General features: G+C 41.3%; 1 protein-coding gene across 1 annotated transcript in view; it reads right to left on the reverse strand.

Moving 5' to 3' along the window:
- Positions 1-283: 283 nt before the first annotated feature.
- RNF130 (ring finger protein 130) overlaps positions 284-27237 on the reverse strand; it is a 101282-nt gene continuing 74328 nt past the window's right edge. Inside the window, exons 4-9 of the mRNA XM_060095056.1 lie at positions 22138-22209; positions 20208-20290; positions 12847-12943; positions 10891-11095; positions 7550-7643; positions 284-471 (exon numbers count right to left, since the gene is read on the reverse strand). Coding sequence (XP_059951039.1) covers positions 456-471; positions 7550-7643; positions 10891-11095; positions 12847-12943; positions 20208-20290; positions 22138-22209 — 567 coding nt within the window. The 3' untranslated portion in view covers positions 284-455. The remainder of the gene's footprint in view (positions 472-7549; positions 7644-10890; positions 11096-12846; positions 12944-20207; positions 20291-22137; positions 22210-27237) is intronic.

Consider the following 27237-nt stretch of genomic DNA (forward strand, 5'->3'; position numbering starts at 1 on the left):
GAAATTATCAGAGAGTGAATGGCGACCTTGAAGTAAATAAAATGGAGCAACTCAGTTCAGCGCCCGAGGGAGCATTACCACACAGGATGTCCCCACACTTGGGTCCTATCTGGGCACAACAGGAGCCAACGTGAAAAGACCAAAAGAAACAGCATCACTGTTCCTCCCCTGGGGAGTATGAGCACGTTCTGTCTCTGAAACACACACAAATGAACTTTGGGTATGTGACCTCCAAATCAGCCTTCCAAACACAAGTGGGTGAATAACACGCAACAACACAGTCTTTTAATTTTATTATTTATTTATTTTAATACAAAGCTTTGGCATTAGCAATTTTATGAAAAAATAAAATGTACTAAAAATAAATGCTTGTGTGGCATGATTGGTAAATGATGCACAAAAATAGGTTCTTTTTTCCTTCAAGGCAATCAGTCAGAAAGCATTCTTTTCCTTCTTCAAAACCATTCTACCCTATGGAATAAAAGGAAAAAAGAGAGGTCAAGAATTAGTTAACGGGTAGTTGTCAATGTTTTAAAATAACAGAGAAAGTAAGCCTAACTGAATGGTGGCCTGGGGTTGTCCCCAAGTATTTCCCAGACCAATTTGGTAAAGCCAGTAAGTCACCAGCATTTTCCTGAACTCAGCAGCTGTAGATCTGAGGTCAAGTGGCTCAGTCACTTAAAAGTGTGTTAGTACTTCCAAAAGGAAGGCAGGGAAAAGTACAGGCTAACAGCATTTTGTTTAAAAATGCAGGGACAACTGTCGTACAATTTACAACTTTTCCTGGTTTGAACACATGTTCTAAATGCTGAGTGCCCTGAAATCTGTAGCTGCTGTCTTTACAATATGCTCCTGCTTTGTACCTCAAACAAACATGTCATTACTTATTTTGAAGTAATATTTGAGGAGTACAGACTCCCAGAGACGTAAGGCTTTCTTACAGGAATTCTCCAGATTTTACGTGCGTGCGTGCGTGTGTGTGTGTGTGTGTGTGTGTGTGTGTCCCTAAATCAGGTGCCTGAAGGTACCTGACATCTTTGGAAGTTTCCTGCATTACCCTCAGGCTAATGCTGACCTAGTTCCTGAACCCTTATAGAGTCTGGTTCATTTCTATGGTTCCCACATCATATCTTCAATTCTGCTCTCTTTTTTCCCGGCAGAATTCCAGATCCATACTTCAAACCTCTTAATCTTTGGTCAACACACAACTCTCCAGCATCTCCTGTTTTATCTCCTCCCTATCATCCTGACTTTCTCCTTCAGCTCTGTATTTTCACCTAACCTACCTTCTTGCTTCCAGTCTCTACCATGAAAGCAACTTCTCAGCCATCAGCAATTTTCTTTTTGCTGAAAAGCCTTAGATATCACCTGCTGGTTACAAAAAAACCAGTCCAAATTCTGTAGTCTGCCTACCGTCGCCACGAGCTACAGCAGACACGTCAAACCACACAACTCTCTGAACCTGCTCTGCTTTTTCTCACCTTGTGCTTTAATTATGCCTGGCCTGGTTTCTAAGTCACTCCCTCCAGGAAGCCTTTTTCAACTCCCTCAGGGCAAAAGCAGCAGTTCCCCTGTGTCTGTGTGATACTCCAGTCATCTTGTGCTGGGTCCGCAGGCACTCCCTGGCTCTTCCGTCACTTCAACCAGCACCGCAGTGCAGGGCACTGAGCAGTGCAGCCCCCTTCCCTTTCCCCAGGGCTCCTGCAGGGCAAGGCCTGGTGCCTCAAACACTGGGGGGATGCTGCCCAATGAATGAAAGGCTGGGTGTGAAGGCCATTCACAGAAACTGCAAACAGGGCTCTACACTTGTTTATTGTAGTTCATATTTAAGATAACACATCGTTTTTATAACATTTCCTCTGAAAAACTGCATATAGGACTTTTAATGGGCAAATAAAGATTTTTAAGCTTACCTTTTTTGCTGCCTAAGAAATTATAAACAACTATGCAGCCAAACATTAAAGGCACTTCTGAAAAATGCAAGATTGACTGCTGTCAAAGACAGAAGTCCAGTCAAAGCTTCTGCTGCTGTAATCTTCTTTTTGTCACCATGTTTTTAGAAAACCAAATTTATCTTTTTCAACCGCATTATTTGGAGCCCTTAAATGGCTCACCGGAGTAGTCAAAGACAAGCAGTGTAAAGGAAAGAGCTGGAACCAGAAATACAGGGCTTGAATCCCATGCCCTTATTCCTATGGCATTTCTTGGGGGTCACTCAGCCCCTCTGGGCCTCAGGGTACTCCTCTGTGTATATATCTCAGGCTCAGAGTGGCTAAAAGAACTAAATACTAAGAGAAGAGTATTCATGATCAAACTGGGGGCAAATCTTTGCTGGTATTGCTACAAAAAAGGCTGTCTCAGGAAAATAAACAATCAGAGATGTGTGCTAGTGTGAGCAAAAGTTTTTAGGTTGAAAACTAAAAATTCAAAATTCTTTAGATCAGTGTTTCTCAAACTGCAGGCTGTAACCTATTAATGGATCATAAAATCAATGCAGGAGTTCATGACTAACATTAACAACAATACAATAAAAAAGCACAGAGAAGAATAGATCAGAGAATACTGATGTAGTAAGGAAAATGTCTGTGGAACTTCTGTTTCAGTTATACATGTGGGAGCACTGGGTCAAAATATAAAATGTATTTCTTACAGTAGGAGATGGTAAAAAAAATAGTTTTAAAAACATTGCCTTTGGGCTTCCCTGGTGGCACAGTGGTTAAGAATCCACCTGCCAATGCAGGAGGGGACATGGGTTCAAGCCCTGGTCTGGGAAGATCCCACATGCAGCGGAGCAACTAAGCCCGAGCGCTACAACTGCTGAGCATGCGCTCTAGAGCCTGCGAGCCACAAATACTGAAGCCCGTGCACCTAGAGCCCGTGCTCCACAACAAGAGAAGCCACGGCAGTGAGAAGCCCACACACCGCAACGAAGAGTAGCCCCCACTCACCACAACTAGAGAAAGCTGGCACGCAGCAACAAAGACCCAACTCAGCCAAAAATAAATAAATAAGTTAAAAACAAACAAACAAACAAAACATTGCTTTTGACCCTGAAGGTTCTAAAAGAGGCAGCCAGCAGAGACCCCAACCCCTCTCCTTGGGCTCTGATCTCTCCTAGGAAGGGACCATTTAGGACAGACAATTCAAGAGGAACTCTGAGAACTAGAAGGAGTCTTAGAACTTCTACCTGACTCAGGATCTGCCTCCAAACAGCTTCAGCCTTGTCACTTCTGTCTGAATACACAGGTCCCAGCAAGCTCATTAGCTTTCAACACAGCCCATGTCAGGGATGGACAATTCTGACTGGCAGGAAGTTCTTTCTTACATGAAATGGAAATCTACCTCCCTGTAGATATCTCCAGAGCTACAAAGTAAGTATCACCCTCTGTATGCACTGGTTAGTCACCACAGGACCATTATGAGTATTAAATGGGGCAATGTGGGTAGTAACAGAGCCCCAAACAAGAGTAAGTTCTCGGTAGGCACACAATAAACAGTAGCTGTTCTCATCTTTGGCAGTCCTCCAAATACCTGGGGACACCTCTTACATCACCCCGGTCTCCTCTAAGGTAAGCATCCCTAAGATAGAAATGTTAAGTTTTCAGACTCTTTCATACTGAAATATGTCAACGTTCCTCTTAAAGAGTCCGAGCAAAACAATTCAGAAATATTGATTAGAGAGTAAAATAGAAACATCAGTTCCTTTGACCTGGCTTGTAAATTTCTACCACTAACCTCAGAGGAGGACAGCTCAAGAGGAGCACTGGTGGGGACAACTGAGGCCCAACGACCTGCCGCAGAGCTAGGGCTTCCTGGTCTTCAGTTATGCTACAGGATTTCATATCTGTTCCAGTTATTTCATCAAGTTAACCACATTAGATTCATCTCCTCCTCCTGCGACTGTTCTGAACCTTGAATGCCTAGGCTACAATCCTCTGCAAGTCTCAGAACATGATGTCTATGCATCAGAATCCAGGAACTAAGAAAGGGCTCTAGAGAATACCTAGCTGAACCTCCCATTTGACTCAAAATCTCTCCTACATCATCCACATATCTTATAACTTGTTCCTCAAATAAAAACAAATATTATTTTTCAAATAAATATTTACTTTTTTTATGTTGAGGGAAAAATGGATTTATAGAAACGTAAGCTGGTAAATGCTGGGATTTAACAAGGTTTACCTGAATAATGAAGTGGAGCAGAAAACCTCCTTTGGAGCTGCAGTTCAATAACGTTGCTTACTTAGGTACAGCAAGTGTTAGGGAAGCTAATATGTACAAATATATTTAACTTACATTTATTTGCCTCTTTGACTGCTATCCTGTTTAAATTTGCAAAGTCTCAAAATTCACTAGATTTGTTTGTAGTCATGGTTGAGTACTTACATAAATAGTATTTCATCACGATAGAAGGGGGTGACCCCAGATACGTGGACTTTTCATGGATCTCTGAGTTAGGCCCTGAGTGAACACGCAGAGCGTAGTGAGGGAGGCGGAGTGCTTTCACCCCTAGTGGAGCAGCAACCCATGGAGGCCTGGACCTGCCTGGGTTCCGCAGCCCTGCCTTTATATACGGCCAGTACTGCTTCATCTTGCCCACAGGGTTTCACCAGTGACTAGACTGGGTCAAGGTCTTATTGACATCACAATACAATCAGTACACTGTCAGAAAAGTAAACTAAAGTAACTAAAGTAAAAAGTAAACTATAACAGTAGGTAGAAAGCATAAGGTGGAATTTACTACTAATTTCCAGACAAATCATTAAAATGTGAAAAGATAGAATCTACTTATACAGAAGACTATCTTACAAATGGACGAGGTTAACCAGAAAATTGAAATGCAGCAATTAAATTGAAAAGGCAATCTCACTTTGATTGTAATTTTTTGGTAAAAGTGAAAAGGTAAGATAGATTTCAAAGATGTCATTAATGAAGAATAATTATAAATTTATTTGCTGAAATAAACTTTTCTCTGGAATTAAAATCACACAGGAATTTTTCATCAACATTTTTGGGAAACAGACATTGAGTAAGAGTGGCTATCTTTTTTTTTTTTTTTTGGCTGCACTGCACGGCTTGTGGGATCTTAGTTCCCAGACCAAGGATCGAACCCAAGACCCTGGCAGTGGAAGTGCAGAGTGCTAACCATTGGACCACCAGGGAATTCCCGGCTATTATCTTTTTTTAATCCCCTACAATTAAAAGGGTCTTTCAAAAAATTAAGTAATTACAGTTACAAAAAAATCAACACATAAAAGCACAACAGGAGAGCAAAACATCACCCAAAATTGTACTAAATTAAGATAATCACCATTAATATTTTGGTGACCATCCTTTCATGCATCCATATGTGTGTGTACACACACACACACACACTCTCTCTCTCTCTCTCTCTCATTTCTCTCTCTAAATGGAATCATGGAAATTGTCCTTCAGAGTGGTTTTGACTGAAGGCACAGAAATAATAGTCAAATGAACAATTGCAGTATCAACCCTCTACAAAGGCTAATGGGAGAAGGGATGGACTAAGACATGGATCTAAGATCTATGACTTAGATTCTGAGTCATGCAGGCATTTATGAGCGGAACTCTAACTTCAACAGGTAACATGTCTATTGAGCATATTCTCTAAAATATCTGATACATGAACTGAGCACCTGGCTGATTCTGAGTGGCAGTAAGGTGACTACTAAATTACTTAATAATTCTCTAAAAGTGCCCAGTGTGCAGCTACTTGCTGTGATTGGTTTTCACTGTTTTGTGAAATTTTAAAGAAGTGGGCTTACATTATCATCTAGTTTGATGGGTTGGTATGGGAGTAAGCAAAAGAGGTAGGTGACTGCAGGTGAAATAAATATTTCCCTCCAAACTGAGGTTTGAATCACAGGTACTCATGAGCTCTTATGATTCGGTATTCTACTTCATGGAAGAAAATTAAATTCATTTGCCAAAGGATAAAGGCAGATGGTCATCTTATTCATAGAACTCTGAAAGAATTGCAGAGGAATTGTTTTGGCTAACATTTATTGAGCACTTATTATGTACGAGGCACTGTGCTAAGCACTTTATATGCTAATTCTCACAACAACCCTATGATGTACTCCTACTTCTTGTTTTATGGATGACTAAAATGAGCTTCAGATAAATATAACTGCCTAGGTCTCACAAGAAAAATATGGAGGAGCAGGGAGTCAAGTCCAGGTATGCCTGGCTCCAGAATCTGGGCAATTAACATTGTGCTATGTTGAAGTAAAACTGCATCAGGTGGGCCCAACAGAAGCAGGTAGCTGTTGACCTGCTGGATGAGGCCGAGACTACTTATCTGAAGGTTGAAGAATGCCAACTGACATGACATCCTCCCAATATATAATATGTCAAGGATGCCAAAGGGTACTTCTTACAAGTATCTAGCCAAAAGATCAGGTTAGAGATAATAAAATCATGTCATTGGAAGTGGAGGTTACTTGCCCATTGTTTCTACAGTTGGACTGAGTATTTAGTTAAATCAATTAAATGAGCTTGGTTGGTTTTTATCAATCAATTAAAATGCCAGGACATAACTGAATATAGGGAGCACAGGAATTCTACCAATTCAGGTTCAAATTTGGGCAGTGTCCCAGGGATGCTTTCATCTTGAATTAGTTTTCATGAATACTCCTTAAAAGAAAGGACTGAATAATATCTTACAGTAAATGCCAAAAATTTAAAGCAAAACAAATAAAGCCAATAAAACCTTTTCTTTATCTTACCCCCATGGAAAGCTACTCTTGGAAAACCATTGGATCAAAATGGACCTCAACTGTTACCCAGCCCAATTTTCCATCCTCTGAAAAACCTTTTACCGACAACAGCCTTGACAAGTAACACCCAGCTTCCTTCCGCCTGCATTCTTAGTCCTGAGCACTCCCTACCCCGACGGCAAACCATCTCACTGGTAAGTAGCCTTGCTGACAGATGTTCTTCTTTTTACCAAGGTGAAATTTTGCCTTCCTGTAACCTACCCTTTGGTCCTCATTTTGTCCTATGGAAATATAGTTTATGTTTATTTTCTTTTTCTCCTGACAGTCTTTCTAATATTTGGAAGTCACAGGTCTTTCTGATTGCTTCTTTCTCACAGGTTAAACAACCATGTTCCTTTGACCATAGGCCAGGGTGCCAGTACTCCACCAAAAGCTAAGTAGATAAGACTCCAGGTAAAGTCTGATGAGCACACAGCAAAGTGGGGCTAATCCTGTCTATGATTAGGACATGGGCATCCTCCACATACTACGACTGTATTGGTTCCCTTGGCATTTGTTCCATCGTTGATTTATTCTAAGCTTGTGGCTAATGAAAGCCCTGAGATCTTTTCTAAAGTGAGTAGTTGTTGCTGAGCAAGGTGAACTCCCAGTCAGTGTTACTGTTCATGAAATAAACTATTTTGCTAGGTATGATCCCATCAGGATCAGTATGAAATCGGTAGAAGGCAATTCTCATGATCTTTATGAAAATTACATATTTTCTTGGGATCATCTGGCACATGCAATCCAAGAAACAATTGGTTACTTACTCATTAGCATTCAAGCTAGCTGTGGCTCTGATGATCATGTAGCAGAGTGTGAGAGCACTGAGGAGGCCAAAACTGGCAATAATAAACCATTCTTCTGTTGACAAAGGAAAGGGAGGAAATCACTCTGGGGAGAAGGCTTATGTCAAATCGATGTCAACATTTCCCTCAAATGCAACGAAGCAGACGTCAACGGAGGTGTAAGCCAAGACTGGCCCAAGGAAGTGAAGCAGGAGGAGGTTTGCCAGAGAGCTACTAAGTGGAGAAGGTTAGTGGAAGTAGTGGTGAAAGCTGCAAGGGAGAAAGGAAAGCATGGCCCAAACATTTCTTCCAGTTAAAGTCCTGAGGTTTGTGAGAAGTGTGGCCACCAAAAAGTATGTAGTAAAAAGATGTATATAAAATCGCACATGGACATAGGTTTTAAAAATCGTTAATTTAAATGACAGTAAAGTGGACTAGCCATACTTATAACCTTTCTTTCTTCATTTTGTCACTTCTGCATGGCTGTGTCCCTCATTCTTAAAGAAGGCTTAGAAATATGGAGCAGTGGTTCCCAAAGATCTCGTGGGTACTCCAAGCAGTCTGCAGGCTGGCCTTCCATGGCATTCACATCTATATTCATTTTGCTTATGAGTGGGTTTACTTATAGTCTTTATCTTAAAAGGACATCTTATTGGTGTCTCCTGCAAAGAAGAGAACTACCCTTCACAACCCCACCGCTGGGAAGCGGCACTGGCTGTTCTGGCTTTATTAAACAGAAGTAGAAAGGGTAGGTTATTCACAAGGTAGGTTATTTCAACTCTTGGCTCTTCAAGGAGTTGAAAACCTCTGGTACACAGAACTCTAAAGGTTTTTATCTAGTTTCTCTCTAGATCCAGGAAATAGGTCAATATTTTCCCTTAAGTTTTCAAACTCTGTACCATCAAGGTAACATTCCCAAAACAGTACTTACTGAGAACCACAAAAATAACCTGAGAACCAATCTGACTTCCTAAAAAGTCTTAACTATATTTCCTAAAATATACACAAACTAGGGCTGGTTTAACAAAGTGCTACACAGTAAAGTTCCCTATACATCTGCAATAATGCAGAGAAGAAATTTATACTTGGAATGCCAAATGTTTATATGCGAAAGCTGTGTATAACATGGGCGTTTCTTAATCTGGTTTCCACGAATCCTACATCTATGCAAAACTGTGTGTGCCTAGGAATTTTTCTAGAAAAAGGTTATTACACTTTCACTGAATTTTAAAGGTTGTGATCTTCAAAAGGTTAAGAAGAACTGTTCTTCAGGATTCCAGGATGCTGAGTTGTTCTATGAGCATTTCTCTGCCCACCTTGGTTTATATTATTAAAATGCACAGCAAACTCTTTCATTTTAGATAACAGTGCAGCCACTGCTTCTTGGAATACAAATTCCTCATCAATAGAGTGAATTTACAAGGTTTTTATTTAAGTCAAAATAAACATTTAAGAACCCATGCAAAATCCACCATTTTTACCCACATATATTTTAAGTTAGAAAAAATATATACTGGCATTTAAAAAAAATTAAGAGATGGCTGATAATCAATTTCAAGAAGCTTAACATAGCATTCTTTATTTTTTCTTCTTAGACTTTTATACATGATAAGCAGACTAACTTTTAGAACTTCAATTATGTCTATGTTTCCAATTTTGAATATAGCATCCATACATGCATGGCATTTCAGTTATAAAAATCAGTAACCAAAAAGAAGTAAACACTATCGTAATAATACCCAATGGGCCCAGAGGTATTTTAGCACCGACCTACTGCAGCTGGGGTCTCGGTCACCTCTGTTCTCCCCAGTGTGTAGTTAGCACAGTGCCTTGCAAACAGTGGATGCTGGTTGAATGCACTGTAGTTACTATGGCACTACAGAGCTTTGATGTTAAAGTAGAGGTAGCTTTGGTCTAATTTAACCACATGAGTTTCATTTATTAACATGTACAAATTCTGCTAAAGGTGATTAATTTGATACATGAAGTAATATTTTTATCATCAAAACATAAGATTTTGAAAGGATATTTCTATATGAAATATAATGGGATCAGTACTTTATGTAGTAGTAGGTGCTCAATAAATGTTGATCAATGAAGGACCTACCAAAAACTCATTAGTAAACAGACAACCTTTGTCTCCTTTATTATTACTAGACCAATTTTTAAAAATCTAGCCCATAAAACCTAGATGTCAAAGCAGGACAACATGAAATGCTGTTAAAACAAACCATTGGTAAATGGTAAGAAATCAGTCAAATTGTATCAAAGAATAGTTTTACTTATTTTATAACTGAATGAAGTCTCCTTGAGTTTAGGCAAATGAGAAAATAAAACTTGGGAAATCATTTTCTAACAATTTTTGGTTAGTTCAGATCATGTATACTTCAATTGAATAGACCACACAAGTCTTACTGTTTAAGGGAAAACTCTTTCTAACAGCTTTATCCATTTTACTGACTCCCAGAGTTGAGAGGAGTCCCATTAGGGTTAGGGCTTGAAGCTATAGGTAAGCAACAGTATATACTGAAAAAGGCAGCACCAGAGTGGTGACGAGGAAGATGGGGTGAAAGGTTGTTAGATGAAAGTAACACATAAAGAATGGATTGAAAACAGCCGGCTTGTTACGGGGTGAATGTCCACGAGGCCCACTCGCACGCCTGCCAGCCCACTCATACTTTGGCAAGGCCATCAAAACACTCAGCATTTTTTTTCCTCCTCATCAACAGTTCAACAATCATGACGTTCATAATTAGCCCAGAGCATTTTTTAAAAGTAGATTACCTTTTGGGTCTTCTCACACTTCTTGTACAATTATACCAAAGAGGTAAGTGCTAAGACACCAAATTTCATAAAAGTGTCAAATAAAGTGAGCAGCAGCTGGCCATCTCAACTGTTCCTAAAGTTGTGAATTTTTAGGTTCAAATTCTGGATTAGTTTTTTACTAGGTAGCCTGCAGCCTAGGTACCAGAGACCACTGGTGCTCACAGTTACACGACACACCTGGGATGCTGCTGACGTCCTACCTTACATCCCTGTCTGCAATGCAATCGTTTCAAATCAGGCTGATAAACAGCTATTAAGACAGACCTCTGATCAGCTACTCATCAAATGGCAACTATCCCTATTAACTGCACACAAGTACACAAGCTTCTTATTATAAAGGAAGTTTCGTTATTCCAAATACCTGTTTTAACAAAACTAACCATTACTTTCTCAGTTACAGACTAAGTCACTGGCCCTGGTGACTGCCTCAACTCTCCACCACACATCAAATACCAGCAGCAAATCTGTCCTGTGCCCTGGGCACAGGGCCCACTTACTTGTTACTGCGATGTTGATCTCTCCTGTTCTAGGAGTGAGATCCCCATCCTGAGGAAGAGGTGAGATCCCCGAAGTTCGAAGTGGCTCGAGACCAAGGGAGTTGTCACTGGCGAGATCACCTAGGGCTGATCTTCGGTTAACTGCTTGGGTTCTGGTGAGCCTTTCCATATCAAATGCTACGTTATCAGTACATGGCAAATTTGGCTGCAAAATATTTCCAGATTAAAAGTACTTGTAAGATTAACAAATCATTTTATACAATTCTAAATGTTTGACATCCTGTTGCACTTTACCAAGTTTTTTCCAGGTGATTTCCTCTCATTTCTCTCCCCATCTACACCTCCCACTCTCATCCAAGAATTTTTATTCAAAAGAAACAGATGATTTCTTCCCCAAAATGGTACTAAGGAAAGCCAAAATCCATTGCACAACTGAGAAAATTGAATACTTCATCTTTATAAAGTGACAACCTTTTGTGGACATGGCTCACAGGCAGAGGGATTCATTATTATAAAGCTGACAAACAGTGTAGTGTATCACTTTGGCTTGTATGTTAATACAGGTAACATAAAATATCCTTCCACCCTATTAACTTCTCTGTAATACCCCCATCTATCTGCTAGTCAGTTTTTAAATATCTTCTATCTTTAAACATAAGTAAAGCATACAACCAAGAGCAGATCAACGTTGAAAAACTTTTGAACTCTAAGAAGACTATGTTTCAAAACCTAAGCGTTGGGACTTCCCTGGGGGTGCCGTGGTTAAGACTCTGTGCTCCCAATGCAGGGGGCCTGGGTTCAATCCCTGGTCAGGGAACTAGATCCCACATGCATGTCGCAACTAAGAGTTCGCATGCCACAACTAAGGAGCCCGCCTGCCACAATTAAGACCCAGTGCAACCAAAAAACAAAAATAAAAACAAAAAAACCCTAAGCATCTAATGCTGAAGAAGAGGTACAGAGCTGCTGTGGGGTCAAAGCCTACCAACTAAAAAGTGGATATGAAAGGCCAGGGATGCTGCTAGACAGTCTCAAGGATGGCTCTCACCAGAAGGAATTACCTAGGCCAGTGTCAGTGGTGAAGAGGTGAAGAAACTACAACATCACTGATGTGATCTCTGGAGGTGGAGGATAAATGGGGCATCACTACCTAACTAGATTACATCTAAACTGTCATCTGATAATATATTTCAAATAGGACTACTTAGATCTGTAAAGCTAAAACAAGGAATTCATCTGTTGGGTCAAAATAAACTTTCTTCTCTATATGGAGATTATTCATTCACTCTTTTTTGAGACCAGAAAGTATTTCACTTTCCTCCAAAAAGCAATAATCCTGGACATACACTTCTCTTAAGGAAGGAACTGCAGGAAGTCTCCAAGGTCCTCAGTTAGTCAGTGCTGACTCTCCTGGCCAGGGCTGAAGTGCCCTATGTGGCTGGCACCCAACCAAAACCCCTGCCCAGCTGTCAAAGGTCTGCCCAGGGCTGGCACTGCCCACCTTCACTGACTGCAATTACCAACGCCCAGGAGAGCAAAGCCAAATTCAAGAGGAAGGAACATAAGTGATGACATAGTTTTATATCATGCTGAATGCAGAAAAAATTACTACTGGACCAGAGTTAAAAGTCTACATTCTATTCCTTAAAAAAAAAAATTGGAATAGAGGAAAATCACGTCCTTCTCTCTACCTCAGTTCTTCATCACACACCCACCACCCAACAGAAGCAGGCTGTAAAGTGGACTAGCACAGTTCTTTATCTGCTCTTCCAGAAGTTCCCTGAGGTGGGCTGGACTTTAAGTAATGTGGGAAAAAAGGCAGTGTTGGACTAACAGGGTTATCTGGCAGAGAAAGCCAGTGTTTTCTTGTGAGACTTTTAACCATCCACTTGTGCTACGTTATGTTATGCTTAGAGATAACACTACACAAAAGTATTAATAAAATAGGAGACATACCACAATTCCCAGGGCCTTCAAAATATTAAGTTTGCACATAGGACAGGTACAATGTTCACTAAGCCAGGGATCCACGCAGGATTTGTGGAAAACATGCCTATAAAAAATGGAGAATTATATCACAAATTATATACTAAAAAACTCCTAGGCCAAAATGTAAAGAAATGGAATTTTTAGTTAGTCTGTTTGGTACCAAGAGACAAATATTGGGGATGTATTAAAACTGAGCTGGCAGAAAATCTCCTGAATCCAATCTTGTATGTTGATAGCACTGTATAATGAGAACTGATACGTAGTATTTGGCTGTTTGGTGTTTTCACTCCACCAAATTCCAAAAAAGATTTGAGGAAAAGTAGGAAATTTATTAACAATGAAGATAATGAATTATACATTATAAATCAGTTGTTTTCAATAATACCTAAAGTAGAAATAGACTTTCAAGAAAATATTAACCAGAAGTTAAATGAAGAGTTCTCTATATAATTAGTTTCATGGACCTCTGTTTAAATGTCATTTAAAATATTATTTAAAAAGACTTCTGGGCCTCCCTGGTGGCGCAGTGGTTGAGAGTCCGCCTGCCGATGCAGGGGATACGGGTTCGTGCCCCGGTCTGGGAGGATCCCATATGCCGCGGAGCGGCTGGGCCCGTGAGCCATGGCCGCTGAGCCTGCGCGTCCGGAGCCTGCGCGTCCGGAGCCTGTGCTCCGCAACGGGAGAGGCCACAACAGTGAGAGGCCCGCATACCGAAAAAAAAAAAAAAAAAGACTTCTAAGCAACCCAGGTTAAATGTTTGTAAAGTTACAAACATTGGGTGGTTGGAAATATTTTTAGGGATGCTCTGTGCTTAAGGATCAGATAACATTTAGTAGCAGTTTCCAGCTGAAATGTTGACGGGAGAGAGAGGATGGGTGATTTTCTCTCTTATTCCAGAGAGTAGAAAGTCACATCCTTGTGACTGGAAATAAATCATGGGCGGTTTTGCAGTCTTGAAAAAGATGCCTGTGTCCTTTGGAAAGGAGAAAAGATTGTGAGGGAGCTGTTGACATCATTTCTCAAGCTCAAGTACCTCTCCGTGGTAGCTCTGAGAACCTGAAATGAGGCCACACGGAAGCCCCAGAGTCCTGGCCAAGCAGGGGGCAGGGGCAGGTGCCAGGACAGATGTTCCGGGCGCTTTTGGAAGCACTATAATCAGAGTCTTCGGATAAGATAGAATAAATTTTGAGAAAGATATCAAATTGAACCATGGTATGCCTTTTAAACTTCGTTAATTTGTAATTTATATATAGCTTATAAGCAGTTATATACACCTGTTTTAAAATGCAGTTTTGACTTTAAAAAGTAGGAGATCTAGAAAACTCACTTTTTTTTTTTTTTTTTTTTTTTTTTTTTTTTTTTTTTTTTTTTTTTTTTTTTGCTGTACGCGGGCCTCTCACTGCTGTGGCCTCTCCCGTTGCGGAGCACAGGCTCCGGACACACAGGCCCCGCGGCCATGGCTCGCGGGCCCAGCCGCTCCGCGGCATGTGGGATCCTCCGGGATCGGGGCACGAACCCGCGTCCCCTGCATCGGCAGGCGGACTCCCAACCACTGCGCCACCAGGGAGGCCCGAAAACTCACTTTTTAAATTGGGATTTGGAAGAAACATTCATGCTTACAGCTTCAACCCAAACAACCTAACATCACTTGGTAGCTTGTACCCATTTCTTTGGGGTAAGAATAAAAATCTTGACAACTAAATATATTAATCCAGTCTGAAACTTACAGATATTGCAATGAACCAGAACCTCATCATCCTTGAAGGCTTTTATTTAAACCTGAAGGTTTTTACTTAAGAGGTGAAGGTCATCAAACCATAGGCAAGACCTAACTTCATTCAGTATACACAATGCACAGTCACGTCTGCTTCCTGTTCCTTGCATCCAAGTATGAGTGTACTCCAAAAGGGAGGTGAAGGCTCCTGACCACAGGGCTCCACCGAGGGTGTGTTCTCAGAGTTGGGGTTTACTCCCCAGCAGCTGTGAACTGTGCCAGTGCTGGCTGTGGCCTAACAAAGACTAGAACAAGACTTCTAGTCCTTTTTGAAGATACATACCCTTTAGGTCTGACATAAATGACAGATCCTCCCCCTTGCAAGGGTGCATCTGCCTAATATCTGGCGTACTTTTTGGAAGGCCTATGGAGCACTGAGGGTTTTTTGGTCAGTGTTGGGTGGCTGGGAAGGTTCTCTAAGCCAGTTCTATGTAGTGTGGACGATGGACTTTGGCCAGCTGGCAGGTGACAGAAGAGATAGGGGTTTTGTGATCTCTGATGCAGCTGCTTTGGTGTGGGGCAGCTGACCTGAGCCGGCTGTTTGTGGAGACCTTGGTTTAAGCCAGCAGCGGTGGCCTGGCTTTCACCTTCCCACTCTCACCAGCGTTTTTGCTTTCCCCTTTTCTTATTGTCTGGTCTTTTCTATTACTGGTTATTCAGAAAGGAACAAAATGGTATAATCCTATATTTAATTTTTAAAGCTGCATAAGTTGAGTGTTCTCTATTTATCTGTTCTTTTCACCTTAGTTATAAGTGGATTTCTCTTATGTTGGGGTTCTTGTTTCCTTGTAGGTTTGCTGATCTAAAAGAAAGTATCTGGCCCCCTGCTGTGGGGCACTGTAATGAAGGAAAACAAAGACTAACTGGTTTTCTAGGGACAAGAAAGAAAGCCTCCCCTCCTTAGCTAACTCAAAATCACCAAGAAATATTTTCTTTCATAAAAAAATAACTTTTCCTTTTGACTACCTGTTTACCCCATGGCTTTCCTACCCGCTGTCCCCACCCCAGCCAGTGATCCGTCCCTCCCTCCCTCCCACACTCCCTCCTCCATCTGTGCTGTCTTTCCAGGTTCCCCACAGTCCAGCTCTGCACCTGGCCCTGCACCTGGCCCAGAGACCATCAGTCCGATCCCCACAGCACATCTCCCTCTTCTGAAAACAAAACCTGACAACGTCTGTCTTCACCTACCGGCCCTTCTGACACAAGCCTATCACCCTGCTTCAGGTCACTGACAGAACTGTGGTGAAGAGCTGCCCTGCACTCGCTGCTTCTTTCCTTTGTCACCCATTCTTGTGACCTCTTGCTTCTTTCTCCTCAGGTCTACTGCTTTACTAAACTCCACATGGCCTTCCCTTCCTCCTAGGGACAGTTCTGCTCCTACAACACTCGGAGCCTTGACAAACTGCCCTTTCTGACTCCCAGCGGTCTCATCTGAACATTGCGGGTTTGGGGCGTAGTGGGGAAGGTTCCTGCCATCTACCTGGTGAAGCTGTTTGGAGCAGTAAGTGAAAAACTCAGAAAAGGCACCAAGGACATGCAGAGGAAAGGTGTCATTAAACATACATTCAGGCAAAGTAACATCAACATTTCACACGATATCCTGATACGTGGTCAGAACACTTGAGTGTGCCTCAGGTCCCAGCATGCCCAGCACCAGAGTGACCTCTTACAAGCTTGCAGACGTACCACAAGCATGCACAGACACCTCAGAGGGCGGCAGCTGGGGCCAGCTGGACCTTGAAAAGAAGCCCCCTTCTCACTTTTATAGAAGACTCGAATAATAAAAATGCACATAAAAGCAGAAAAGGGCCCAACATATTTAGGGCTGAGTGGTGGACAGGAATGGAAAGCAGGTGATGTGCTGAGGAACAGTGAAACGTGAAAAGGATAAGCGTGTCAGAGCTTCAACCAAAGTCCTTTATTCCTATTAGAAATACTTTGGGATACAGAATGTGAAATGTAGAGAACATAAAAGGAACCAAACCAATAATACTGAAAGACGATGCTTTCCCACTCTCCCACTTCCCATGTACACCATAAGCTAGAGTGATCAGAACAACGGCTGGGGGTGGGGTGAGGAGTCTACACTGAAGGTGAGTTGTTTTCACAGTTCTGCAGCCTCTTGGTGCCGTGCAAGAACCTGGCAAATATAAAAGGATCCAGGATTATTAAAGGTCAGAGGAAAGAACTCTTTTCCCTGAACTGGGACTGGCAGCAGACACTGTTGAAACAGGCCCTCCCTCTGAGGAGGGGGCATCTGCCAGGAGCCAGATGACTGACCCATCTTAGCTCTCGAAGTGGCATCTTAGACATACGGTTATCTAAGCTGCAGAACTCTACTTCTGAAAAGTATTTTTCAGTACGCGGGCCTCTTACTGCTGTGGCCTCTCCCGTTGCGGAGCACAGGCTCTGGACGCACAGGCTCAGTGGCCATGGCTCACGGGCCCAGCCGCTCCATGCGGCACGTAGGATCCTCCCGGACTGGAGCACGAACCCGCGTCCCCTGCATCGGCAGGTGGACTCTCAACCACTGCGCCACCAGGGAAGCCCCTGAAAAGTATTTTTAACCACTAAAAATTTTGTGGCTGACCTTTAAATAAAAGAGGCCTAAATAAAGTGCCAGTTTTCCAGTTTCTAAGATGTGTTGGCTAACATCCAAAGGATGATCAACTGTAATCAACTGCCACAAGTACAAGCGCCCAAAGCAATGCCAACTGCCATCTGTCCACAGTAAATTAACATGACAGAAGGAAAAAGTAAAGGTCATGCAACAAAAAGCCAGCAATCCATGAGAGGTTTGCTATCTACAGAAAGTCTTAGTTCAGTCGCAGGATAGGCTTGTTAAAAGGAAGGACAGGGCTTCCCTGGTGGCGCAGTGGTTGAGAGTCCGCCTGCTGATGCAGGGGACACGGGTTCGTGCCCCGGTCCGGAAGGATCCCACATGCCACGGAGCAGCTGGGCCCGTAAGCCATGGCCGCTGAGCCTGCGCGTCCGGAGCCTGTGCTCCGCAGCGGGAGAGGCCACAACAGTGAGGGGCCCGCGTACCGCAAAAACAAACAAAAAAAAGGTACTTGAGAGGAATCCACTGGAAAACAGAGGCTTGGAGAAGATATGGAGTAAAGATGAGTATTTGTGTGGAGCCATCCTCTAGGTCAGTGGTTCTCAACCGGAGACATCTGTGGTTGTCACAACTGTGTGTGGGGGGTGCTACTGGCGCCTAGTGAGTGGAGCCAAAGATACTGCTAAATAACCCACAATGCACAGGCAGCACCCCAACCTGCCCAACAAAGAATTATCTGGTCCCAAATGTCCACAGTGCCCAGGTGGAGAGACCCTGCTCTTGGTCAAAAGTTGTCAACTTGGGTCACACAAAGTGTTGCTTGATGTGCAAAGTTAGTCTTTACTACACCTGAGGATCATGCTGTTGTCACCATTTCCGTTAGGTGACATGTCCTGCTGAGCAGGCTGTGCAACACAGAGAAAGCTACAACCTGCTTCAAAGCAAAAGGGGAAGTCAGGGCAGTGGGCATGTGTAGTCTAGACAAGGATCTAGGAATAAAAGACAACCAAGTGAGCAGTGCCCTAATTACAGGTGCATAGAAATGCTGTTAAGTTTGCCAAATTCTAACACTGGAAAGCAGACCACAGACACAAAGGTTGAGACCCCTCCTCTGGTGGAAGGTGCAGCCATAGAAATGGCTGAGATCAAGCAAAGCTCTAGACTTCAATAGATGGTATGGCCTTGCAGCATCAGAGTCACCCAGGTACTTAATAAAAACAAACATGCCTGGGGTTCCCCTGAGGATTTGTTTCTGAAAGCTCCCCACTGATTCTGATTTGGGGGAGAAAAAAAGAGAACTAAGAATGAAACTCTTGAAAAGTCAGTGCTTGAGGGACAGAGAGAATATGGAGCAAACTTCCCAGCATAATCTATTTTCAGCTGAGGCTCCCCTGAGGAAAACAGTGTCACCTTATTAATAACCATTAGTGGTTTTGGAAGCCTTCGTTCTTAGGTCTCAGATGGTCCCAAGGGCCCCTGGACTGAGATAAGAAGACAGAGAATTTTGAAAGACTCGGCTTCTTCCTGGCTATTCCAGTGTCAAAAGAAATCTGCGCAAGTAAAAACAATTTTTAAAAGCAAGTAAGAGCTGATTATGCTTTATAATGTATCCTACTAATCTTTCCCCTGATCTGCATAGTTGACCTTCGAACAACCTAGGGGTGGGGTGGGGTTAGGGGTGCTGATGCCCCATGCAGCTGATAATCCACATATAACTTTACAGTCAGCCCTCCGTATCCGCAGTTCTGCACATTCAACCAATTGCTGATCATGCAGTGCTGCAGTATTTACTATTGAAATAAGTGGACCGGTGCAGTTCAAACCCGAGTTGTACAGTTGTATGTGTATTTCCTTTAGCCTCATGTTTTTATACTAGAAAAACTGTAATTACATAGTTTAATTTTCTATAGCACAGCTTACATTTAGTTTTACAGATTTCCCTTTATATGTAAACTAAATGATTTGGCTTCCCAAATCTTCGTTTTCTGTTTCAGTATATGGAATTATTCTTAACTTTTGATTTAAAAAAACCAGATCTTTCTAGGCTCAAAATATATAACTTTGTGAATAAGTAAACTAACACCAGTAGCCTCATGGAGACAACTACTACTAATTATTCTATTCATTCACATGTTCTGTGTTATTAGAAGGTAGGAGTTATGTGGATGTCTTTTAAAAGAGAAGGGAGAAGGAAAAGTCTTTTGATTTTAGGCTCCTCAGTAGGTGACCTCATATTTTTCCAGTCTGCGCTCAGAATTGTGTATCTTAGTGTCTCATACTCCCTAGCTTGGCATAACACCATGGTAGAAATCCACACGCTCTTTTTAGGGCACCAGAGTACAGGCGAACATCCTCCTTTTGGAGGGAGGCGTGTGGCCCTACATAAAGAGCAGAAATAATACAGAAGCACACCTTTATATTGGCTCTGCCATTTCTGACTTGTGTGACCCTGGCAGCTCTACCATTGACTTCGCCATCCTTTACTCGACAATGGGGAGACAGCAGGTGTGAACTGCACAGAGTAGAGTACCTGATGTGGGGCAGGCACACAGCACATACCAGTCCTCCCCACTTTACACAGCCAAGGCTCAAAAAAAGATTTAATCCAAGTCCTAGAGTTCTGGTACCCAGCACCAAGTGAACACTGCTGAGGCTTTATCGGAGAGCCTAGTGATGTACTCTGATTTAAGAAGGAGAGGAACAGTGGCTAGTTCTGAAACCCACAGAAATAAAAATTCTTGACCTTAATGTTTTTAGCCTACTGATGTGCCTGGAGGTTGTGCCCCTGTGTTTCTCATAACTAGAAAAGGCTTTGCAATCAGTTCTTGCTGAGGCACACGGCTCACCACTATGTGCAGTGTGCAGCTGGGCTTCTGCCTACCAGAAAAGCCGTGGGTAAGGTGGCTCTCAAAAGCAAGTGGATACCCACTCTGAAAGGGAGATGTACAAATCACATTAGTATCATTCTATTTTAAACGAAGAAATTTGACATACTTGCAGGGGAGAATCCGGACAACATCATTCTGTTTATAGCTTTCTATGCAGACTGCACAATGATCAAAGTCTGGGTCTGTTTCCTGAAATGAAAAGCACAGCAACAAAAGTTATACGCTAAAGCTATAAGTACCTAAATGGAGGAGATACGATCCAGCTAAGATTTTTCCTGGGGCAACTGTGGTAAACAGGTGATTATAAAGTGAAAGGTTATAAAAAAAATGTAACGTTTCCATTTGCTTAACTGTATTGACCCAAATTGTAACTAAGCCAGTCTGTTTTGTTTTTAAACTATGGTGTAACAATTAATACTAATTCTGTTTGTGAAACGTCTTAGAAATCAGAATACTACTTTTTTTCAAGATTCAAATCAGCTATCACCTTGGACCATCTAGCGCTGCATCACTATTCTGGTCTGAGTAGGTTTTCCTCATCAGGACGCTCATCTGACCACACAGTTAAGTACAGGCAGAAAAGATGGCTGAGCCCCCAAAAGACTCACCCCCAGGATAGGAGCTGGTCATAGATTTGGGCTAGAGAACAGTCATGGACTCAACTCTATACTAGGTCTTTATCAAGGGTCAGGAAGAGTCAGCCAGGTGTTTGGTCACCCAGGGTAATTGATCTCCTTCCTCCTCTGGATTGGGGAAGGGTTCCCCTGCCTTGTCATTAAACAGAGCGCTACCACGAAAGGCAACACTATTTGCTGCGTCACTGCCCCTTCGACTGAATCTCAGTAGGGTAACTCTTGACAGGTCTAGGAGGTACAAACTAAAAAGTGTTGGTTTTAATAAGGAAAGATGGTTTTGTATTAGCATGGGGGGACAAAGTAGGATGGGTAGGTTGGATGAGCTCCAGGGAAGTTCAAATTAATGTGGCAGCTGAAGGCTACCAGGTCAAAAAAGCATTTATATCGGTGACCACTCCTCTGGGGTTAAAGTACAGCTGCTGTGATGCTGCTTATATTTTCTGCAAGTGTTTTTACTTTTTTCTTTCTTTAGTATACCATGAAGTTCACTTAAAATGTTTCTATCTTCTGCAGCTGTGTCAAGGATGTGGGGTATCAAGGCAGTGGGAATAAAAATGAGTAAAGTCAAGAAAAAAGTGTTAAAACTTAAGAGGATGGAGAATCGCCTGTAATTATCCTTCCAGAGCTCTCTGCTAAAAAATTAGAGTTGGTTTTGGGGCAGAAGACAGGTTTGGATTTATAACTTCAGAGATGCAATTTCTTCATTCTAGATAACCTTGAATATATTGAACACAGGGTCTCACATTAAGTTGCTGTTTTGTCCACAGAGAGCAGAAGCAGGGCTCTACCTAATTTTGAGATCTGACTGGAGAATTAGGCTCAGGAATCTCAGCCATAGATGGCCTCTATCACTGCCTGTCTGATTCATTCCCCCTAAGCCACTAGACCCAACCCTAACAAACTGTGCCCTTCTTTCAAACTGCTTAGCCCACTGTACAGAAAGCGCCTTGTTAACCAACACTCCCTTGAATGTGGGTCTCTAGTTCTCCAGCTAACTGGTGAAGAACTAAAACACAGAAGAGAGAGGCAAAGTCGCATGAAGCACAGGAAGAGAATGCACATTCCTGGCTACTTAGAGTTCTTCCCCAAAGTATGCTAGGTTTTAGCAGAAGAAAACCGTTGAACACCACAGCTAGGGAAACCGTAAGTAGTCTGGTGATGCTAATGATGACAGGAGCATTTAAACTCCGGGAAAATTAGAGAACTGTATGGAGGGTATCTGAATGACAGGCATACTAAGAGTAAGATTTCAAAGAGAAGCTAGTTTAGATAGTATGCTTGGAGAGAAAAAGAATAATCTAACATAGGAGACACAAATGGTTAGGGTATACTCCTGCCCACCAAATCAAAAGCAAAATACTTTACTGTTTTTATAGTGTTAACGTGATTTCATTACTGTACCTTATCACCCTTTTTCACTGTTCTGGTTGTTAATTTGCTGATGGCTTTCTTGGCTGCATCTCCAAGACGACGCTATGAAAATTGCAAAGAAAAACAGACATTAAGTGGAAGATCTCTGGATGTTCTTCTTTTTTCCTGATATTTCAGCTAACTTTATTTTATTAAAATTTTTAATTGAGGTATAATTGAGATACACATTATATTAGTTTCAGGTGTGCAACATAATGATTTGATAGTTGTGTTTTGAAATGATCACAATAAGTCTAGTTAACATCTATCACCATACAGAATGTTTTTCTTCTTGTGATGAGAACTTTTAAGATGCACTCTAGATGATGTTCTTTATTTTAAAATAATTAAATGTATAAAGTCCCTATTATCCTACATTACTTTCCATGTCATATCATATGAGAGGATTCTAAAAAAGTAATTAAAAAAAGAGCAAAACTGGCAGTCTTCCCACAGATTTAGCATTCTGGTAAATAAGTGTATATAGTAAAGAAGCCAGGTGTCATAATCACCACTGCATTTTGTATCTAACAAACATGTGAAATATTACAGCATTATCAACATCTAGTTCTTGTACATGTCAGAGCTACTACCACTGTTCTAACAGCTTTCCTATTCTGCTCCAAGGATGACCCTTATTAGATACATAAGCTCTATCTTTGTGAAAGGACACCTCTAAAGCTCCTTAAAATTGCTTATCATATCACTGTGTGGGAGAAGGGATGCAATCATGAGCTCTACTTCTGACTCTGCCACTGCTATGCTCCGTGATCTTAGGAAGGTGCATTTACCTTTCCAAGCTTGAGTTTTTCTCATTTATCTAAGAAGGTTAGGTCAGAAGATCTCTAAGGCTGAATTTATCCAGCATTTTGCAGACATTGCCAACACTGTTAGACACCAAGGACCCAAAGAGGAAAAGACAATGTACCCTTAACCTTGAAAAGCTAACGGAATTGGAAAGCAGACCAGTAAACACATTTTCGTCAAGTGTTGTACGATGGAGCATGCCCAGGTGGTGTGGCAGCACAAAGAAGGCAAAATAATGCAGGTGGGGTGGGATAGGGCAGCAGAGGACTGCCAGGGAAGGCCTTGAGAAAATGATGCCTGAGCTAAGACTTGGAAAAGTGAGTAGGAAGGAGTTAGATAAGGAAAGCATTGGGATAGGAAGGGGGATTATGGACAAAGGTGTAGTCTAGTAAAGACAAACAGGTATGTGAAGGAAATTACAGTTCGATCTAACTGTAACTAGGGTAAGCATATATTACTCAAACTAGAATATTTTGAGAGTCAGAGGGCCCTGTTAATAATTACACCGGGACAACAGGTGCAAACCAAGACTGTTCCAGGCACACTGGGACAGACAGTCACCCTGCATATAACCAGATCCTAAACTGTGGTGGGAGGCAGGTGATGAAGCTGAAGGGGTATGGTAGGGGCTAAAACAAAGGAGACCTTGGATTCTACCCTGAGGATAAGACAAAAACAACATAAAATTTTAGGAGGAATTTTAAAGTACACAAGAAAACCGGAATTTAATGAACCTTTAATGTACTTATCATTGACTTTCAATGATCAGTATTTACCTACATTCTTCATCTATTCCCCCCTCTTTATTATGCTAGGGGATTTCAAAGCACATCACAAGCACTGTATGCCTTCACCCATAAAGTCACCCCAAGTGAACTATGTCTAACAGATACAGGCTTTTGTTTGGTGCCACTGTCTTATCTAACAAAACTAACAATAATTAATCAACATAATCTAACACTCGGACTATTTCCCCAGTTGCCTCCAGAACGCTTGAATCAGGATACAGAGTACAAACATTGCATTTGGTTGCTATGTGTCTCAAGTCTCTTTTCATCTGAGTCCCCTCTACCACATACATGCATATATACATATACATGCATACATACATAAATATTTTAAAAATAGCCTTATGGAGATATAACTGACTTAAACTGCATAAAGTGTACAATCTGATGTTTTAACTTGACTATGAAATCATCACAACAATCAACACAGTCTATCATCCTCCCCAAATTTCCTTGTGCCTCTTCTTAATCCCTTCTTCCTGCCACCTTTTCACTTCATGCCCCATGAACTACCTTCTGCTATTATAGTTTGTATTTTTGAGGCTTATATAAATGGAATGACAGTATGTTCTATTTTGTGCATGCTTTCTTTCACTCAGCATAATTATCTTGAGATTAATCCATGTTGTTGCATGCATCAATAGTTCATTTCTTAGGCTATGTTGTATCCCACTGTATAGACATAACACAACTTATTTATCCTTTTCCCTGTTGATGGGACATTTGTATTGTTTTCCAGTTTTGGCTGCAATGAATAAAGCTAAAAACAACATTCTTTACTTTTCAAACAGTGTACACGTCTTTGTAAGGACTTATACTTTCCTTGTGCTGGGGTAAATAGCTATGAAGTAGGGAAGATTGGCTAATATGGTAGGCGTGTGTGACTTTTTAAGAGACTGCCAACGTGTTTGCTAAAGTGAGTGTACCATTTTACATTTCCCCCCGCAGTGTATGAAAAGCCCAGTTCCTCCACATCCTCACCAACACTTGGTATGCCCAGTCTTTTTCATTTGATTGTAACCATTCTAATAGGTGTGCAGCGGTATCTCACTGGGGTTTTAATTTGTATTTCTATAATGACTAATGATGTTGAGCATCTTTTCATGTACTCATTTGCCATCTGCGTATCTTCTCTGGGGAAGTGTCTGCTAGAATCTTTGGCCCATTTTTCTAGAGTTGTTATTATTGACTTGAGAGTATTTTACATATTCTAGAAGTCCAGTGTCCTATCCATTGTGCTACAGAGCCACCTAGAGAGTGTTTTACATGCTCAAGATATAATTCATTTTGCATATATTTTCTCTCACTCTGGCAGAAGTTTTTAATTTTAATGAAGTCAGTTTATCAATGTTTCATTTGTTGATTGTGCTCTGGTATTGTATCTAAGTAATCTTTGCCTTATCTCAAGGTTACAGGAGTTCTCCCTATTTTCTTTTCTAGAAGTTTATATGTAGGCCTCTGATCCATTTGAGTTACTTTTGCATATGGTTCAAGGTATGGATCAAAGCTCTTTTTTTCATATGACACATAATTGTCCCAGCACCATTTGTTGAAAAGGCTGCCCTTCCTCCACTGAATTGCCTTTGTAAGTTTGGCAAAAATCTGTTGCCCATATGCGTGTTGGTCTATGGCTGAACACTATTTTGCACCACGTATCTATTTGTCTATCATTAAGCAAATACCACACTGTCATGATTTCTGTAGCTTTGTAACAAATCTGAAATCAACTCCAATTTTTTTCTCCTTTTCCAATGTCTTTTTGGTTGTTCTTGATCCTCTGTATTCCCATATTAATTTTAGGTTCATTGTGTCAATTTCTCTTAAAAACAAAAGCCTTCTGGGATCTACACTGGGATTGCACTGAATATATAGAACAATTGGGAGAGAAATGACATCTTAACAATACTGAGTGGTCCCCCAAACACTGTATATCTCTCCATTTATTTAGTTTTTATTTATTTTTCTCAACAATATTTTATAGATTTCACTGTATAGATCTTATACATCTTTTGTGAGATCTCTAAGAATTTCCTGTTTGATGCTAATGAAAATGGTATTTAAAAAATTCAATTCCCATTCATTGCTTGTATAGAAATAAAATTTATTAATGTATAATGATCTTGGGACTTCCCTGGTGGCACAGTGGTTAACACTCTGAGCTCCCAATGCAGGGGGCCCGGGTTTGATCCCTGGTCAGGGAACTAGATCCCACATGCACGCTGCAACTAAGAGTTCACATGCCACAACTAAGGAGCCCACGTGCCACAACTAAGGAGCCAGCAAGCTGCAACTAAGGAACCTGTGAGTGACAGCTAAGGAGCCCACCGGCCGCAACTAAGACCTGGTGCAACCAAATAAATAAATAAATAAATAAAATATTTAAAAATAGTTATAAAAATGTATAATGATCTTATATCTTGCAACCTTGTTAAACCCATTTGTTACTTCTAGTAGCTTTTTTTTATAAATGCCGTCAAATTTTCTTCATAGACAATAATGTCATCTGCAAATGACAGTTCTACTTCTTCATTTCTAATATAGGTACCTTTTATTTTTCTTTTTCCTTATCGTGCTGGCTAGAACCTCCAGTATAATGTGGAAACAAAAGTCATAAGAGCACACATCAGTCTCTTGTTCCTAATCTTAGGAAAAACCATTTAGTCTTTCCCCTTTAAGTATGATGGTAGCTGTCAGTTTTTCATAGATGCCCCTCTTCAGTTTAAAGAAGTTACATTTTATGCTACTTTGCTAAGAGATTTCTAAAATGTAATTCAACCCTTACTGTAAAAAAAAAAAAACAGAAAAAAATAAAAACAATGGAAATAATGCACAAGATGATCATAAAAACACATTAGTGAACCACAAGTACTAGAAAGAAGCAGAAAAGGCAGCAGGATGGTTCTTTTGCAGCCTCTGTCACCCAAGGACAGAGTCACACAATGTTCATACTAGTCTTCAAAAAATGAGGGAAAGCCTCATATGATGAAAGAGGGGTTTTAAAGGTACCTCTCTAAGAAGTCAAGTTCTTGTAATCCAAATGGGTTTGGACCCAATGGCCTATTGACCTTTGACATTTACCAATGAAGTTTGTGTACGGCCAGATCTGACACCTTCTTTCACTTGATTTTAATGGCAAATCTGTGCCTGTGGTCTTGGCCTCACTGTTCACCAAGGTACTGGCTGTACCTACAAGAGCTCGTGAAATACCATAGGTGCTCAAAAATCTGTGGAGTGAACAGCTGTCTGCTCAAAACCATTTTTAAAAAAGTTTGTTGGGAGACTAAAGAGGAAGAAGGATGGTAGGTCATGTGTAAAAAGGATGGAGGCTTCCCAAATTCCACGGGGATGGAAATGGGGGTAGTCAAGGATTAGAAATCATTCCCTTGGTGGAGATGCAATGAATGGACCCTGAGGTCAGTTCTGGGAGAAAAAAAAAACTCACCTAAATTTCTAAGAGACACACAAAGCATGTTCCCTGATTCTCTTTACTGTCTGG

Source organism: Mesoplodon densirostris, chromosome 3 (genome assembly GCF_025265405.1).
Source record: "Mesoplodon densirostris isolate mMesDen1 chromosome 3, mMesDen1 primary haplotype, whole genome shotgun sequence".
In the NCBI taxonomy this organism is placed as follows: domain Eukaryota; kingdom Metazoa; phylum Chordata; class Mammalia; order Artiodactyla; family Ziphiidae; genus Mesoplodon; species Mesoplodon densirostris.